Consider the following 16,378-nt stretch of genomic DNA (forward strand, 5'->3'; position numbering starts at 1 on the left):
TTCAAAGACAATCTCACTGACACTTACTTTCAGTTGCCAGTAGATGATAAGACAAAACAGTTTTTAGGGCTTAATATTCCATTTGGGTTTGCAAGTGCTCCTGCGATATTTTGGAGATACCTCAAGCAACCCATACAACTGTGTCAGTTGTTAAGACAATGTATCACTTATTGAGGTCATGTGGGAGCAACACCGGTGAAATCTCGAGATGTTGAGCTGCTCCAAGAAATTGGTCTGCACTGTCACCTTGACAAACATAGTTCTTTTGCACTGTGTGTCATGTACTTGGGTTGTATATTAAGTCGACATGGGGTTGTCCCAATGCAGAATCACATTGCCACAATTGCTGACTTTACTGGCTCCTAAGAACCTCAAAGCACTACAGTCATTTCCCAGCAATGTACATTATTAAGCCAAGTTTATTCCAAGTGCGACCCACATTTCACGTCCCTTCAATCGAATGCACGAAAAAGGAGTTAAATTTGTGTGGTCAGAGGCATGCTAGAGGGCCATCATGAGTGCCTTTGGCACGTCAGATCATGGCATGGATGCTGCGCTGTCCCACACGTATGCCTGTGGAACAGAACAGCCCATTGTATTTGCATCAGAATCATTAAGTGTGGTTTAGGGGAATTATTCACAAACTGAGGAGGAGGTGTTGTCTATCAGATATGGCATTTAGAAGTTTCATGTGTTCCTCTGTGGTGCAAGTTTCACCTGGTCACCAAAAACAAGTCTCTTTTGTCATTGTTTGGCCTCCGTCTGAAACTTCTCGATAAAATGGTGCAGCAGTTGCAATAATGGATGTTGCTCCTCAGTAACTATACCTAAGAGATCCATTATTGACCCACCATACAGCAGTCCAATGTAGACACGTTTTCTGGTTGCTGTGTGGCCCAGATGGCACATCTAATAGGAAGGTGGTGGTGTGTTTTGCCTTCCATATAAACCAATGACACATCCTCGACAGATTTCAGATTATGAAGCATGAAGTAGTGGCAGAAATGACCTGTGATTCACTTCTCCTACAGTGTTGTCCGCTGTATGGTTGGGGTGGTCAGAGCATTCACCGAAGGCTTTCTATTTTAGGTTAAGATCGGTTTCCAGTGATACAACTTTGAAAGGAATCAAGCATAATGAGAAGCAGGTAATAAATATTTTAAAATATCACAAGATTCTTATAAAAGTACAGTGAAAAATAATGTTAGGATATTGCATCAGAATACCAGAGGATTAATAAACAAAGTAGATTAGCTTCTTTTTGCGTAGAAGATTTAGAAACAGAGGGTGGAATAGATGTACTGTGTCTGTACATAATATAGTCACCAATATGGAAAAGGTAAACGTAGGTTAGTAGGGACAACATGGAAAAGGGGGAGTTGCCATATATGTTAAAAGTTATCATGGTGTGAAAAATTTAGAAACTAAAAAATATTGTGTAGAGCAACATATGTGCCTGTGAGCTTTAAACTATATAATCATAATTTTATAATCGTAACTGTGTATACGTCCCCATTTGGAAATTTTCAACTATTTCTGAAAAACTTGGATTCCTTGTTGTGCTATCTGTTGGACAGAGGGAAGCAAATTATTATTTGTGGGATTTCAATTTAGATTTTCTGAAAGAGTCTGACAGGAAGAATGATCTTGAAGTATTAATTCGTTGTTTCAATTTGCCATCAGTTATTGATTTTCCTACTTGGGTAGTACAGGGGAGCAGCATATTAATAGATAATATTTTCATAGACCAAGATAAATTTAATTAAATAAAAGTTTATCCTGTTTGAGAATGGCCTTTCTGATCATAATGCACAACTTGTTACAGTATATGATGGAGCTCCATAAAGTAATGGAAAACGTCCTCCAAAATGGTGTGTTCAATTAACAGTTGCAAATTTTAGGGAAAGCTTGTAGCAGTTTATAAAATATAAGTTATTTCATGATAAATTTGTGAGAATTTTTGAAAGCAGTTTCCCTAAGAAAGTAGTGGAATATAATTGTAAGAAACCACATAAAAAACCGGGGCTTACTAAAGGGATAAAAATGCCTTGTTACCAGTAAAGAAATATGTATCTAACAGCAAGAAAGAGTAATGACCCAGAAACAGTCAAACATTATGAAAACTTTGAAGCCATTTTGACTATTTTTCGACCATGACTGTCTCAAGAAATATGTATAGTTTTTTTTTTTTTTTTACTGCTACCAGTAACATAAGTATGACCTTATTGTAAAGTTGTTTTTGTAATGCCATTTAACCTGAAGATGAGGTATTCCCTTGAACAATGTTGCTAAATAAATAAGTAATGCAATAACTGACAAAGTTTGTGACTGGTAAAAATAATTTAATTAAAAAACCTTTACATATGAAAACTACTGCGCTCTATGAAGGAAAGTTGTTAAAAAAGTCCAGAAGTATATATACAGGGTGAGTCACTAACTATTGCCACCTACAATAACTCTGATAGTATGATAGTAGCTGAAAAGTTTGTGGACAAATGTTGCATGGGACAATGGGGACCATAATATAACATTGGTTTTTTGTTGCTAGGCTGTGTTGCATCAGATATATGAAGGTCAACTTTGTTGTTGTTGTTGTTTTTATTTTTATTATTATTATTATTATTTATTAATGGGATGCTATAGTTTCGTACTTATTTTCTGATAGCGGCTATCGAGATGAATCCAGTGATGTGTAATAGTAAGGTCTTTGAAGGTCACTGTAGGTCACAAAGGGGCCATGAATGTCCATTTACAGAAGGTGTTCTAAGTGATGACCATTGGTATCAATGTAGTGCTGCAATCTTCTTATCATGGATTGAGTGGTATTCTTTATCACTGCGGCACTTATCGAAGCACATGCTCTGACAATTCTCTTTCGTGTATCGTGCAAATATTAAATATTCACCGAATATGGCATATCCATGTAATGTGCCATTGACATGTAAACACCATTCGTTGGTTTCGCAATACAATACTAATAGGAATGGTAAGACTAGTATCATCGAATCAAGTGAATGTGAATGATGTATTCCTTCAAAGAACTAGTCGATATGCTTCTCGTTTACGGAAAATGCCAATGAAATTCAGTGAGGGCTAGAGACTTATACGCTGAACAATATCTTCAACATACTCATCCTACACATCGTACATTTAAATATGTGTATGATAAATTGAGAACAACTGGATCTGTAACACATCGGAAACATATCTGGCCACAGGAAAGTTACTAACGAGAAAACAGAAATTGGTACTCTTGCCACTGTGGTTTAAGATCCTTGTGTTAGTTCACATCAAATCGCAAGGGAATCTGGCATGAGCCAGAGTAGTGTTGTCCGTGCTCTGCATCACCATAAATATCATTCTTACTATATCAGTCTCCACCGAGAATTACTGGTACGGACTGCACATGTCGCATTGAATTCTGCCGATGGACCCAACTTCAGATTCAGAGGATGACACATTTATTAATTTGATTTTATTTACTGATGAGGCTACATTCACAAACCATGGAAATGTTAATTTGTGTAACATGCAATACTGGGCAACTGCAAATCCATGTTGGCTGCAGCAAGTTGCATACCGAAAACCATGGTCAGTGAATGTATGGTGTGGGATTCTGGAGGACAGAATTATAGGCCCCTATTTCATCAAAGGAAATCTTAATGGTAGGAAGTACACCACATTCCTGCAAGAAACATTAGGTCTGTTATTGGAAGAAATACCTTTAGGAACAAGGAACAGAATGTGGTATCAGCACGATGGGTGTCCGGCACATTTTTCGCTGATGGCTAGAAATGAGTTGCAGAGACAATTCTCAAATCGTTGGATTGGACGCAGAGGAGATGTGTCGTGGCCAACTCATTCATCAGACTTGACACCTCTGGAGTTTTCTTGTGGGGATTTGTAAAAGACATTGTTTTATAAAGACGTTCCAACTACACCTGAAGATATGAGAGAAAATTGTCAGAGCATGTGCTTTGATAAGTGGTGATGTGATAAGGAATACCACTCAGTCCATGATAAGAAGATTGTAGCACTGAATTGATACCAATGGTCATCACTTCGAACACCACCTGTAAATGGACGTTCATGCCACCTTTGTGACCTTTGTTGACCTTCAAAGACTTTACTGTTACACATCACTGGATTTGTCTCAATAGCCTCTATCAGAAAATAAGTACCAAACTTAAAAAAAAAGTTGACCTTCATATCTCTGAAGCAACCCCACCTAGCAACAAAAAACCATCATAATGTGGTCCCCATTGTCCCATGCAACTTTTCAGCTTCTGTCATACTTTCAGTGTTATTCTTGGTGGCGATAGTTAGTGACTCACCCTGTATTATGTCTGAGACTCGCAACTCTGGTAATAAGATTAAAACAATTGGAATATCGTTGGAAGGGAAACACAACAACCGAGGACACAGGACGACTGTATTACCGACAAACTGAATAAAAGTTTCATTGACAAAAAGTCAGAGGTTGAAACATTTTTAATAATCATTTTTTAAATGTTGTGGAGAAAACAGGATCCACATGCTCATTAGTAAAGGCAAAGCTATATATGGAAGAGGAAATACCTAAGCAATTTGATGAGACTGAAATTCTACCCACCTCTCCTGACATTAGGTAAATAATAAACTCATTCAAATACAAAAGCTCGCTGTAATTGTTGGCATCTCTAGCAAAGTACTAAAAGCTTGTTTCAAACAGGTAAGTTAGATTCTCAGCTACCTATGTAATAGCCCACTGAAACAGGGTATTTTTCCTGATAGATTGAAATATGCTATTTTTAAAGCATTGCATAAAAAGGGAGATAAGGCCGATACCAACAACTACCACCCAATCTTGCTTCTGACAGATTTGTGAAAAAGTAATGTATTCAAGAGTATCTTCACATACTTGAAAAAATAAAGTAGTAACAATATACCAATTTCGTTTTCAGAGAAGGCTTTTCAACAGAAAATGTTATATATATGCTTTCACTGATCAAGTATTAAATGCTGTGAATAATCAAACATTAGCAGTTGTGATTTTCTGTTATTTCCCAAAGGCCTTTGACTGTGTAAATAATGGAATTCTTCTTGATAAGATTTGTATTCTGATGAGAGTTGAACAGTGCACAAATGGTTTAATTTTTACTTAACGGGAAGGGTACAGAAAGTTGAAATAATCAGTTCACATGATGCACAAATATCAGCTGGTTCCTCAAATCGGCGAGGTATCAAGAATGCAAACAATCCTGTCGGAGGAACATCCGCAACTGAGCATTATACCAGAGGTTGAAAATACTGTTACAGTTGTAAGGTTCTTTTATTTAACACATGGGCTCTTATACACCGGGACCGATGACCGTCGCAGTCTGGTCCCCTTTAATCCCCCAAACCAACCAAATCTTATACACCGATCTTCAGGTGTCATGACTTGATACTGTGACCCCGAGCACCACAGTGGATGAGTACAAGATGCCGTGTGCTACCAACGAGTGCAGAGCATGCTTTGCGTCCATTGGTAGCACACCGCATCTTGTACTTGTCCACTGTGGCGCTTAGGATCACAGCACCAAGTTACAACACCTGAAGATGGGCATATAAGAGCCGGAAACCGATCATGTATTAAATGAAAGAACCTTACAACTGTAGTGATATTTTCAACCTCTGGTACCAAGAATGGGGTTCCACAAGGTTTAGTCTTGGGTTCATTTTTGTTATTAATATATTTTAAGGACTTTCCACTCTACATTTATGAAGATGCTAAGCTAGTTCTTTTTGCTAATGATACAAGTATAGTAATCACACCCAACAAACAAGAATTGGCTGAGGAAATTGTAAATAATGTGGTTCAGAAAATTATTTTAGAAAATTGTTAAGGGGTTCTCTGCAAATGGACTGTCATTAAACTTTGATAAAACACTGTACATACTGTTTTTTACAGTAAATGACATAACACCATTAATAAATATAAAGTTTGAAAGAAAGTCTGTTGCAAGGCAGAATGTTCCTCTTTTTATTGGTGTGTGCACTGATGAGGGATTGAAGTGGAAGAAACACTTTGATTATCTGCTTTTGAGTTCAGCTACTTATGCTATTAGGGTTATCGCAAATTTTGGGGATAAACATATAAGCAAATTAGCTTTCCAGGCCTATTTTTATTCACTGGGGCTATTTTTATTCACTGCTTTCATATTGCATCATATTTTGTGGTAATTCATCATTAAAGAAAAAAGTATTCATTGCACAAAAGTGCATTGTCAGAATAATAGCTGGAACCCAGCCAAGATCATCTTGCAGACATTTATTTAAGGAACTAGGGATATTCACAGTAGCTTTGCAATATATACAGTCACTTATGAAATTTGTTACTAATAACCCACCCCAATTTAAAAACAATGGCAATGTGCATTGCTTCAACACTAGGAGAAAGGCTTATTGTCACTACTTTGGGTTAAATGTAACTTTGGCCCAGAAACGGATGAATTATGGTGCCACAAAACTCTTTGGTCACTTACCAATAGCATCAAAAGTTGACAGATAACCAATCGACATTTAAAAACGGATTAAAAGAATTTCTGAATGACAACACCTTCTACTCAATAGATGAAATTTGAGATATGAAATAGTAATCTTACAACTAAAATAAAGAAATAAATAAAAAAACTTGAAGTGTGGCATGTAAAGAAATCTTTTGTTAAACTGACCTGTTCCACATCACCAAGAAGTCTCATATTCAGTATTAATCTAATCTAGTGATGCTGCCCAGAATGGCACACCTATTTTCCCTTGCAGCACAAGCTTAAAGTCACCCAGGGAGCCATTTTGTGGGCTACGGATCGTGATGAATTCTGGGCGGTAGTTCCTCTCATGCTCTGTCCCGGATAATGAAGCTCCTCCACACTGTGCGTTGGAAAATATGCAGAATGAAGGCAGTATCACCGTGTCATGTACTGGACTGGTGTTGACACGGTCATTGAACACACTGTCCTGAACTGCCATTCTGCGCCCACAACCAGTCTGCCCCACTGCAGCAGTTCAACCCATGGCAGAACCCTGACCAGCCATGGCACGTTGATTTCTCTGGTCCATTCTGGGGAGTGATACAATAGCTTGTTGTTGATGCCCCCTCTAACTTTCCATATGTCACACGGATGGCTACAACTACTATGGCAGCTACTGTCTGCACCCTGCCCATCATACTTGTGATAGAGGAGGACCCTTCCACCCTGGTTTCCGATAGTGGCCCTCATTCAAAGCATTGGCATTGCAGGATTTTTGTTGGCACAGTGGCACTGAGCAACCGACAATGTTCCTTCCCAAGATGCAGACGCCTGAACTACTGATGACAGCTGACTCTTGGGAAACACTCACCAGCTTTCTCGATTCCTATTGGTCAAAATATTTCAAGGCTAAAATTTTACACGGGCACAGAACCCGCACTTTGTTCAAACTGTGGTGCACAATTCTGCATGTCCCCTGTGTACGCACGCAGCCATGTTACTACGTAGATACCCCAGTCTGGGCTCATACTTAACCTCAGGTGAACACAGGTCATTGTTAATAGCAATGGGGGGAGGCAGATGTATGAGGTTGATGCCAGATGGGGCAGCTGGATCAGCACTGGAATCAGCTCCGCCCGCAAAATGACATACCACGCCCTCATATTCTCCACTGCCAGGTGGCATGGTGCCTGTGACCATCCAAGGAACCAGCCAACCTCTTACCACCACCACCACCACCACCACCACCACTACTACTACTAACTCCACCCTTGTGTTAGGCCGGTATTACACTATCAAATTTCTTTGTCCAATATCTTTTTCCAATTTATTTGATAGTGTAATAGGGACTTTGTCAAATGTCGTCCAATATTTGATCAAATCTAGGGCCTCGCTGTATATTTGATCAAAGAAATCGCTTGTCTTCTGTTCATTGCAATGTGACATGTTACCACATGGAGCGCTAGCATCGCTGCAGCGTTCTGTCGTCTGTAGTGTTTTTATAACCATTGCCGGTAAATACAATTGGTGTGTGCCGATAACTACAAAATTAATAGAGATGTCTGAAGCTAATGAGGCGCTTTACAACATGAGGCACCCTGAATACAAAAATAGATTAAGAAGATTGGAGACCTGACCTAACCTAACCTAACATAACCCTCTCCTGTAGCAAGGAATCGGAGTGTTACAGTGAGCCTGTCTTCTGAAGATGTAGCAGTTCTTAAGTGAATATTGTGCTTTGTGATATGAGGATACACTTCATTGAGCACATACAGAAATGTATGCTCATCCATTCTTAAGTAATTTATGTACGACTTGACGGCTTCCACTGTAAGCTCACGTAACAAGTTTTGTTGAATGCTTTTATCGTGTCGTCGTAAAACCCACGGCTTCACCCAGATTAGATTAGTTTTTCGTTCCATAGATCCGTGCTGAGGAGATCCTCGTGGATGTGGAAAATGTCGATTTTTGTAAGCTGAAATAACAATACTAATAGTATGAATAAATACATCATTTGTTTCTATTAAAAATTTCGCCAATGGAGTAGAAGGAGTTGGCCAGTAGTAAGTCTTTCAGGCTCCTTTTAAACTGATCTTTATTTCTAACTAAATTTTTTATGTTTGCTGGCAAATTATTGAAGATGAGTGTTCCTGAGTAGTGGACCCCTTTTTGAACTAAAGTAAGTGCTTTTAAGTCCTAGTGCAGATCATTTTTGTTCCTGGTATTCTATGTATGAACTGAGTTGTTTGTTGGAAAAAGAGATATATTATTTACGACAAATTTCATTAAGAAGTAAATATACTGAGAGGCAGTAGTTAGTATACCCAGGTCTTTGAAGAGGTTTCTGCAGGACGTCCGTGAATTTACTCCACAAATAATACGTATTACACGCTTTTGGACTCTGAAAACTTTTGTTTGACTTTAAGATTTACGCCAAAATATTATCCCATATGACATTATGGAATGAAAGTAGGCAAAGTATGCAAGCTTTTTCATTTTTGTGTTGCCTATGTCTGCTAACACTCGAATTGCAAATACAGATTTGTTAAGGCCCTTTCTGCACTTCTGTGGTGTGCTCTTCCCAACTGAATTTATTATCAAGTTGTAATCCCAGGAATTTAAGACTGTCAACCTCGTATGTATGGTTCCTGTTTTTCCCCCACTTCTTTTCCGCATGTGCACACAATGCAATTGCGGTACGTGCAACTGCTGCGGTTAATAACAAGTTGTTGTCAGCCATCTTGAACTTTGACGAAAAATTTGATGACAGTGTAATACCCCTTCTAGCGCTACGTCAAAGATCTTTGTCAAATATATTGGACGGAATATTTGATCACATCTTTGATCAAATCTTTGACAAAGAAATTTGATAGTGTAATACCGGCCTTAGGCATTGGAAGGAAGTCGATAATGATCAGAATTAGGAGCTGATGGAAGCCCCCCCCCCACCCCCCTCCCCCATGCTACTTCCAGCTCTCATTCATCATTCCCACCATCTGTCACTACTTTACCTCACCATCAGTGGAGGTTGAGCATTATTGGCCTGTGGTGCCCATGGAGTTCGGCCTGTTGGTCCCACCTCCAACACTTCCAGCAGCCACTCCCATGCAGGCTGGTAAAAGTTGTGCCTGAGATTATCAATCTGCCAAGACTCTCACAGATGGCACTGCCTCCCATCCCAGCCAGTCACGATAAGGACCCTCCAAGGGTACCTTTGGCAGGCTTTCCGACAATCCTCTCTCCCTTTCCTCGATGAAGTTTGCAACAGCTAGGCACTTTTGACCCTGTGTTCAGGTGAAAGGGGGCAAGGGATATAGTATCCGAGGATGATTTGGCTTCCCTGCCTAGCCCAAGTATTAATAGAGAGACAATGTCAGGGATACTTGGGCTCCAGGCGAAAGCCACAATGCATGCAGCTGCAGCCACTGCGGTAAGCACATGAGGTGCTGATGCACTCTGACAACTGTTTACCGTTATACCACAGCCTGGCAATTGCAGCCAGTCTCTTGCAAGCCACTGAAGCCTTATGTACATGCCATTGGATAACAGAGTATTTTGATCTTGCCTGGTTAATGTTTTTTGCGATTTGGAGTTTTCTCTGAATTCTGATATATGGTTAGATGAATCGGTTATGCTCCGGACTTGTGTGGTTATTAATTCCCCTTGTGATAACCACCAGAACTGCCTGTGTTCTGACAGTCTCCTCATTACCACCGGGGCAACTAATCATAAACTGCATTTCTACCTACACAGAGTAAGATAATAAGGGATATCAGAAGAACTAGTTTGGTCGAAAAAGGAATCATTTGTGTTTGCACTATTCTTCTATTTTCACACAATGATATGAATTTTCTGAACTCCAGCATCGATTGTACTGCAGGTTTATGTAGGCCAATAAATGAAACAATGCATCAGAAAAAAGAGCAGTTCAGTAGCAAGCTAAAGCACTAATATTAAGCAACAGTATCTGAATTGGTAAGCTGATGCAGTACTGTTACTTTCTATGATTTCTGTTTGAGTTTTTTGACAATTCTATGAGCAGATGCAACTGACATCAGCCCGAAATGCTAAGTGGCACAACAGTTTAGGCTTCTTTCCAAGGTTACTTGTAACTCATCTAGTTCAGTCATATTCAAAACTCAGCCATCAATGTCTGAGGAGTGGGCTAAGGCATATGTGCTGATCAGTGCCTGCCTCCTTATTATTGGTTCATTTGCAGTGCCAGGTGTAGTATGTGCAACTGTATGTGGAACACCCTGTATTTTGACAATGCTCAGTGGCTTCCCAAAATCTATAGGGAGAAAAAGGTTAATGAAATTATTTTAAAGCTGTTCTTGATGCATTTGTATTGTGGTGTAATATATTACTTTGGTAAATTGGCATATTGACCAATGTCCACCTAACTGAAGAATGATAATCTCAGCAGTTAAAGTATTTTATTAGTTTGGAACGGCAAATTCTTTAGAAGTTTTGTTATTATTTGGGCATGTAAACTAGTACATCTTTATGATGGGACAACAGTGGCACTTCACTACACGTTGTGGTAATTACTATCTTGGCCATACTGCGGTGTCTTGGCTTGGAGAGACACAGTGTGACATTAGATCAAAAGCATGCCATGGCAATGGAGATGACACAAAGACAAGAAAGACTCATTATCTGTCAAATTATCTGACAAATCAGCCTCAGCTGTCAGTTGTTACTGTTGTACAGAGTTCGTACAATACCATGTTGAGTACACACACTTTAACTGTATTGGCAGGTTTTTTTTTCACATCCACAAACTGTAATGGAAGATGCAATATCGATATTATTAGAAGTAGTACTTTCTATTATTTAGCAGAAAGTATCAAAAGTTTCCAGAGTCCAGTCCAAGAGCAACTGCAGTGGAGAAGTCAAAAACTTATTTTTATGATTTGTATAAATTCTTAATATGATTATACTTTCTTAATAAATGAACACTGTTATCTCAATTTCTACATTCAGACAAATTTTTATTGACTGTTATGAATGGGAACATCAAGTTAAGGAAATGTCATTTCACTTTTTTTGTTTCATAAAGTAAAATCATAAAAATTAGGATAGCAAAAATAATAAATAACACACACAAATATATGACAGGAATGACACGTACTACTTCTCAGAAACCGTGATATGACTAGAGATTAGACTATTACATAAAATGTGCAAAAAAATGGATGCCTACATTTTTTATCATACAAAAAACACGTCAATTGTAGAAAAAGATGTTAAATAACAATGGTTTTGATAAAGACCATATCACAATTGTATATAACAACAACCACAGTTGTAAACAGTAACAGATTTGTGATGTTAATATTATTGACAACACACCGGTAATATGCGGGTATGTCTACATGGTACTGAACAAGGAACAACAATTTATATTCTTGTACAAGCATGTACCTCATTTTATTAAGGGACATTTTCAGTGGCAAAGTGTGTTGCTTATGCACTACATGTGCCCATTACTGTTGCTGGAACTATTTTAATGGTGGAAAAGTGCAAATGCATTTCATGTACTGTACTAATAATTGTATGTAGTGATGGAAAACAGAAGACATGTGGAGCTTGCGCTATGTACTTTGCTGCTGAAAATGTTTCAGAATAAAGTAGTATATATACTCTGCTTCTGCAGTTGCACAGAGAAATGTTACTGTATAACCAGTATTATAAATAGTAAATGAGGATAACAAGTCACATGTAATATAGAGATTATCAATCATCTTACTAATATAAATAAATAAAAAACTAATACTGTTGAAAAGATATAAATAGTTGATGTAACATTTAATTTCAACAACAGGAACCAAATTACGTAGAACACTGTAAAACTGTCTGATAAATATTATAAACAACACATATCAAGTGACAATGCATTCAACAGTACAGAGTACAGTTATGTAAAAAATAAATAAAACAAGTCTTCCTTGAGTTAAAATGTCACAAAGTCTGGAATTCTGCACAATTTTTAATTACATGTCAACATTGTAGTAAGTTATAGTTGGCATGAAATGTGAATATTTGACAATACAATGCAAAAGAATTACAAAGTTGGATAATATAAATACCTCCAAAGGAAAATATGTCAAAATTTTCTGATGTAAAATCACATTTAGGCCCATAATATATAAACAGTAGCAGCTTTGATATCATGCACCCACAACATATGTAGTTCATTTGTCAATAGTCATGAGACTGTTTATGTAAAGGTGACCGACACATTTTCATGTAAAGTTTTACTAAATACAAACACGGAGCTCAGTTTAACATGAGACAGTTTACCATTCACACTGAAATTTAAGATTACTAAAATTCATGACATATTGATAACATGAAACTACTGAGTACACAGGTTTCCTTTAAGATTGGTAATGCGTAAGTGTGATTTAGTTCCCATGTGCACAATTTAGTGGAAATAAACACAAAATAAAAACCGGAAGCACAATGAGAGTGAATCAGTATGGTAAATTACAATGACTAATACTTGGACAGATTCAGTGCTCGTATTCATTCTTTAGAATACAATCAAAACTTTATTATTCGAGGCTTCTGAGAGCTGCATGAATCCGAACATTCAGTCTGTTCTCAAAATCATACGCCTTGTACTGTGTCTGTGCTCGATGTAACAACAGTTTGCCTTCCTCTAATGACTGAAACAAAACAAGAAAACACTAGATATTTTTAAACATTCTTCTAAGAAAAAACAGAACACAGTTAAACATTCATTCTTCAATAAATCCATGTCGTACATAAAAACATTGCACAAAGTCAAAACAACAAAGTGATGTTTCGACATACAGCTACCACACTATTGGCATGTAACAGCTGTTATTACAGCACTTACATGGTTTTACAACAATTTAAAAAGAGATGGACTGAGCTGAAATTCATAAAAACATCAGATACTCATGTCCAATTTAATGTACTTCATTACTAGTTCAAGTTATGATTTGAAAATAACTTTTACTGGTAAAGTAATTAGGAAGAACACTAAAAAGCCATGGGCCGCAAGTGGGGAAGATTATATTGTAAAAAGAGAGAGAGATGTTGATGTGTTAGTAAAAACAACTAAACAGCCTGCTATGGTTAAACACTATAAATATCATTCAAATTTGTTGAATTATATGGAATTATATTAAGAAATATCTCATCTTCAAGAAAGTAAGTTTCCACTGTACAAAACTGCGGAATAAGAACAATTTGTGGTTTTCACTATAGTTTTCTTCTAGGCAAGTGTTTAAAATATTAGATGTGTTAGGTTTAGATTAGATTAGATTAGATTAGATTAGTACTTGTTCCATAGATCATGAAGACGACACTTCGTAATGATGTGGAATGTGTCAGGATAAAGAGAATAAATCCATTAATTAATGAGCGTATGGCATTGGTGGCCGGGAGACCCCACGCGGGGCTGTTTGGCCGCCGCTCCACAAGTTCTTTAACACCAGTACGGTGACTTGCGAGTGAATAAGGATGAAATGATGTTGAAAGACACGCAACAACCAGTCATCTCGAGGCAGAGAAAATCCCTGACCCCGCCAGGGACCGAACCCGGGACCCCGTGTGCGAGAACGCTACTGCAAGACCAAGAGCCGCAGCTCAAATATCTTGAGTACTTCGTAAACATAGCAAGATCTCATTTAGATGTAGCCAATTACGAGCAGAAAGAAAACAGTTTTGGGTTGAAAAGTAATATCAGTGAATATCTTAAAAAATTCAACACAGTCTCAACAAGAGTTGTTGAAAATCTCATACTGTCCCTTAAAAACAAAGGCGTCTGGAGGTTGGGATGGAATACCCACCAAATCAATTTAAAAAGTTTATAGCATAATGGCTCATCCTCTCTCTCTCATAATAAACAAATTGTTTGATGAATATTACTTCCCTAATCTTTTAAAGTACGCAGACATAAACCATGGTTTAAAAAAGTTTCAAAAGAAGATATAGAAAATTACTGCCCAATTTCTCTACTCCTAATCACATCAAAAATATTTGAAAAAATTGCGCTGCTTTACAGGGATAAAGTTTCATTACACAGTACGGTATCATTTCAAGTAGCCAATATGGCTTCCAAAAAGGTAAAAGCACAGTAGACGCCCTAAATAAGTTTACTGAAAAAGTTAATTAATGTTTAGATAGGAAAATTAAAGTCGCTGGAATATTCCACGATCTCACAAAAGCATTCGACTCTGTAAATCATGCTCTGCTGCTTTTCAGTCTCAACAGGTGTACAATAAGGAATATTGCTTTGAAATGGTTTTAATCATATTTCATGGAGAGAAACAAAGTGTAATAATCACATAAAACGGAGCAGATTACTTCTCATTGGTGAGAACTATATCACAAGGTGTTTAAAGTGTCAATCTTTTGGTCAATTTTATTCCTGTTCTATATAAATGTCTTGCCTCTCAATATAAATACTCATCTAACCTTGTTCGCATCTGCCAAATTGAGAATGAAAATGCTGACAATATACCACACAGTGCCATGAATATATTCAGTAACTTGGAAACATGGTTTAGTCTAAATGTAGTAATGTTAAACATTTCAAAAACACATGTGATGAGTTTTAAAACCAAACAGTAAAAGACTGAACAAATCTGTATTATTCATAATAATAAAAAATGGAAGAACTTAACTCCATCAAATTCATAGGAATAAACTTGATAGAAATATACAATATCTAGCAAATAAATTAAACATTTACCATGGAAATTTCAGTCAATGCTACTCATGTAGACACCAGGAAACTAGCATACCATAGCTATTTTGAATCCATTATTAGATATGTCATAACGTTTTGGCAAAACTCAGGAAATGTTATACAAATCTTGAAGCTGCAGGAAAGAATTATTCGTAATGTGAACTGCACAGCCAAGGGCATCATGTCAACTGTTATTTAAAGACCTAAAAACATTCTGCCATCTCTTTATATACTTCTCAGGTGATTTCGTATACAATGAAGCTGATCTATTCAAAGAAAATCATTTTGAACACACATGAAATAAAGAAAACTTGATGTTCACCTCACATTGCTTCAAGTTGTATGCTCAGACTCCTCAGTACACAGCCGTGAACATTTTCACAGCAAAATAAAAGGGTGCAACATAGTGAATGTGAAGCTAAATATTTTAAAAAGTAAGACCAGAGCACAGTAAAGATGGAGAAGAGTGGAACGGTCTGCACCCCAAGGTGTGTGGCCAGGAGATGGAGAGCATTAAGCTTCTGCATACATGTAGTCATAAGGTAACAAACGTGGGGCAGCAACGTCAACTTATCAAAAATAAGGCCCAAGAAAAGTGACTGTGCTACAACATTGAGGTGGTTGCTTAAATTAAGTTTTGGATTGGAGAGTATTGTAGGTCGATGACAAAAATGCATAACCTGTGTTTTGGAGGGAGAAAACTGGAAGTCAAGGGGGAGGGCCCATGCAGAGGTCCGTGTGAGGGCACCGTGGAGCACAGCTGCAACAGATGTAAAAATCGTCGATGTACAATGCCATGGTGATCAGAGGCCCAACAGAGGTAACAAGGAAGAGTGTGACACTTTAGCACAGAATCCTGTGGGATACCATTCTCCCGAATCTGAGGGTTGCTGAGTGAAGTGACAACTCGAACCCGGAAGAGCCAGTGAGATTAAAACTTGTGGATAAAAATCTGAAGGGGACCATGGAAGCCCCAGTCATGGAAGGTAGTTAAAATGTGATGGCACCACGCCATGTCGTATGCCTTATGAAGGTCAAAGAAGACTGCGACAAGGTGCCGGTGGTGAGTAAAAGCCTGTGTGAGGACCGTTTTGAATCTGAGTAAACGGTCAGTTGGAGATCGTCCTGCCCGGAAGCCACACTGATACACGGACAAAAG

General features: G+C 37.9%; 1 protein-coding gene across 2 annotated transcripts in view; it reads right to left on the reverse strand.

Annotated features, from left to right (window-relative positions):
* Positions 1–11,505: 11,505 nt before the first annotated feature.
* The window catches only part of LOC126235864 (tetratricopeptide repeat protein 39C-like), an 84,823-nt gene continuing 79,950 nt past the window's right edge, over positions 11,506–16,378 (reverse strand). Inside the window, exon 11 of one of the 2 annotated variants that reach the window (XM_049944765.1) lies at positions 11,506–13,165. In XM_049944765.1, coding sequence (XP_049800722.1) covers positions 13,052–13,165 — 114 coding nt within the window. In that variant the 3' untranslated portion in view covers positions 11,506–13,051. The remainder of the gene's footprint in view (positions 13,166–16,378) is intronic. The other variant, XM_049944764.1, reaches the window with a different exon arrangement.

Source organism: Schistocerca nitens, chromosome 2, assembly GCF_023898315.1.
Source record: "Schistocerca nitens isolate TAMUIC-IGC-003100 chromosome 2, iqSchNite1.1, whole genome shotgun sequence".
NCBI lineage: Eukaryota > Metazoa > Arthropoda > Insecta > Orthoptera > Acrididae > Schistocerca > Schistocerca nitens.